The 1,740-nt window shown below is 57.1% G+C and overlaps 1 protein-coding gene across 1 annotated transcript; it reads right to left on the bottom strand.

The window, feature by feature from the left end:
- On the bottom strand, positions 1–1,258 carry GGTG_14366 (hypothetical protein). The gene has a single exon (XM_009232293.1). The coding sequence runs from the start codon at positions 1,218–1,220 to the stop codon at positions 549–551; it is 672 nt and encodes a 223-aa protein (XP_009230557.1). The 5' UTR covers positions 1,221–1,258; the 3' UTR covers positions 1–548.
- Positions 1,259–1,740: the final 482 nt, after the last annotated feature.

Consider the following 1,740-nt stretch of genomic DNA (forward strand, 5'->3'; position numbering starts at 1 on the left):
TTGTATTCGCTACCGCTACTGGCACTTCTTGTACGCTCGGGATAGTAAACGAAGCCTTTCTTTCCCCTCCTTAGCACCGTCGCCATTCCGTAAACAATTTAACCTCCTGTCGCCGCCTATAAAACCTGTCAGTTTGTAACCAAGTTCGAAGATGACCGTACTTATCGGGAGGCACTAGCAACCATTTTCGCCCCGAGCTGTGGCGACTGGCCACTCTTGATGCCCACACAACACGTTCGTAGCGTCGTCGAGCATCTCTGGTCCCCCCATTGCGCCCCGCACTCACAACAGCTATTAAGACAGACCCAAGACCAAGAGCCACCCCCAGAGGGCGAGATGGTGTATAGGTTAGTGGCCATCACCAAAGCCAAGCCATCCTTTGCGTTGCCTCCTACACCGGCGGGACTGAAGCCCTCTTCGAGTACCGACGCGGCTAGTGGCCTGGCTCTCGCTCGGCCCACGGCGGCCAGGGGCAAGTGCAGGCACGGAATGCCTCCATTGCAATCGGGTTCGATCTTCCCAATACCATTGATCTATGTCTCAACTGATCAAGTTTGCCTTTGGCTCCTGCCCCGACGCCGCCCGGGTACTGGCAACGCGGCCGGCGGAGTTGGTGATATAGAAGCGCTCTTAATAACAGCTGGCGCACCCTTCCGGATACCTCGCCTGTTATCCGGTGGCTGCTGTTGTACACTGGTCGACTTGTCCGTGCTTGGCTCCTTTAGATGCCCGCGTCCCCGTTTGGAGGGCCCACTAATGGCCTGGGCAGCCTTTCCGATTTTCGGTAGCGGGACAGGTATCTTGGCTATGTCGGGCTCTTTTTTCGGATGACCCCGGCCACGCTTGGGGGTGGTGTTGGCGGGCACCCCTTTCTTTCCTGCAGACTTTTTGGGGCCTCGCTTGAGCGTGGCGTCAGCCTCCCCCTCCTTGCTAGGGAACTCATTCGCCATAGTTTCCTTTTTCGGGCGGCCACGGCCCCGTCCCGTCTCGGCGGCGTCCTCGTCCTTTTTCGGTAGTGTACAGCTGGAGCCTGACTTTGGCCTTGTCGTCTTAGTACCGGTCTGAACCGTAGGAGGCTCCGCGACTTCTCGGACGAAACGTATCCGCTTGTTCGGCGGGGCGTCTTGAGATGAGAGTGGCACGGCCTGGCGCTTCAAGCTTTTAATCCTCTCGCTACGGCGGGGCGCGGGCGGTTGGGGGGCATCTGGCGGCGGGGTCATCGCCGCGCGATGGCTGCGGTCCCGCGGCCTCCTACGAATTCAAGCTCGTCTAGCGAACACTCTCTTCCACCCTCGGACAGAACATCGCTCTTCTCAAGGACCTTGCTCTACAGGGTTACAACAGTTGCCTGCAGCGCATGGCCGCCTTCGGATCTCGAGACCGGCCGTCGGATTACGACCATACCGAAGCGCAGTCGTGGCACGTAACCAGATTGAACACAGCCAAATGCCAACTCTTCGAGGAGGTAAAGGAGGCCCGCGAGCGCCTAGGTGGTGATGACAGTGGAGCCTTTGGTACTGTCTACAAAGCCGTTGACAAGAAAACCGGCAATCTATTCGCTATCAAAGTGATGAAGTTGGAAGGCGACCCCCTGCAAATCCAAACTGCACGGGCGGCGCTGCACCGAGAGGTTAAGAATCTTGAAAGACTTAACCACGTTAGTTTTCTCCCGTTGATCGATGCGGTTGTTCTTCGTCGCATCTATAGCATTAACCATAAATTTAGCCTCATATCATCGAA

Source organism: Gaeumannomyces tritici, assembly GCF_000145635.1.
Source record: "Gaeumannomyces tritici R3-111a-1 unplaced genomic scaffold supercont2.308, whole genome shotgun sequence".
Lineage (NCBI taxonomy): Eukaryota > Fungi > Ascomycota > Sordariomycetes > Magnaporthales > Magnaporthaceae > Gaeumannomyces > Gaeumannomyces tritici.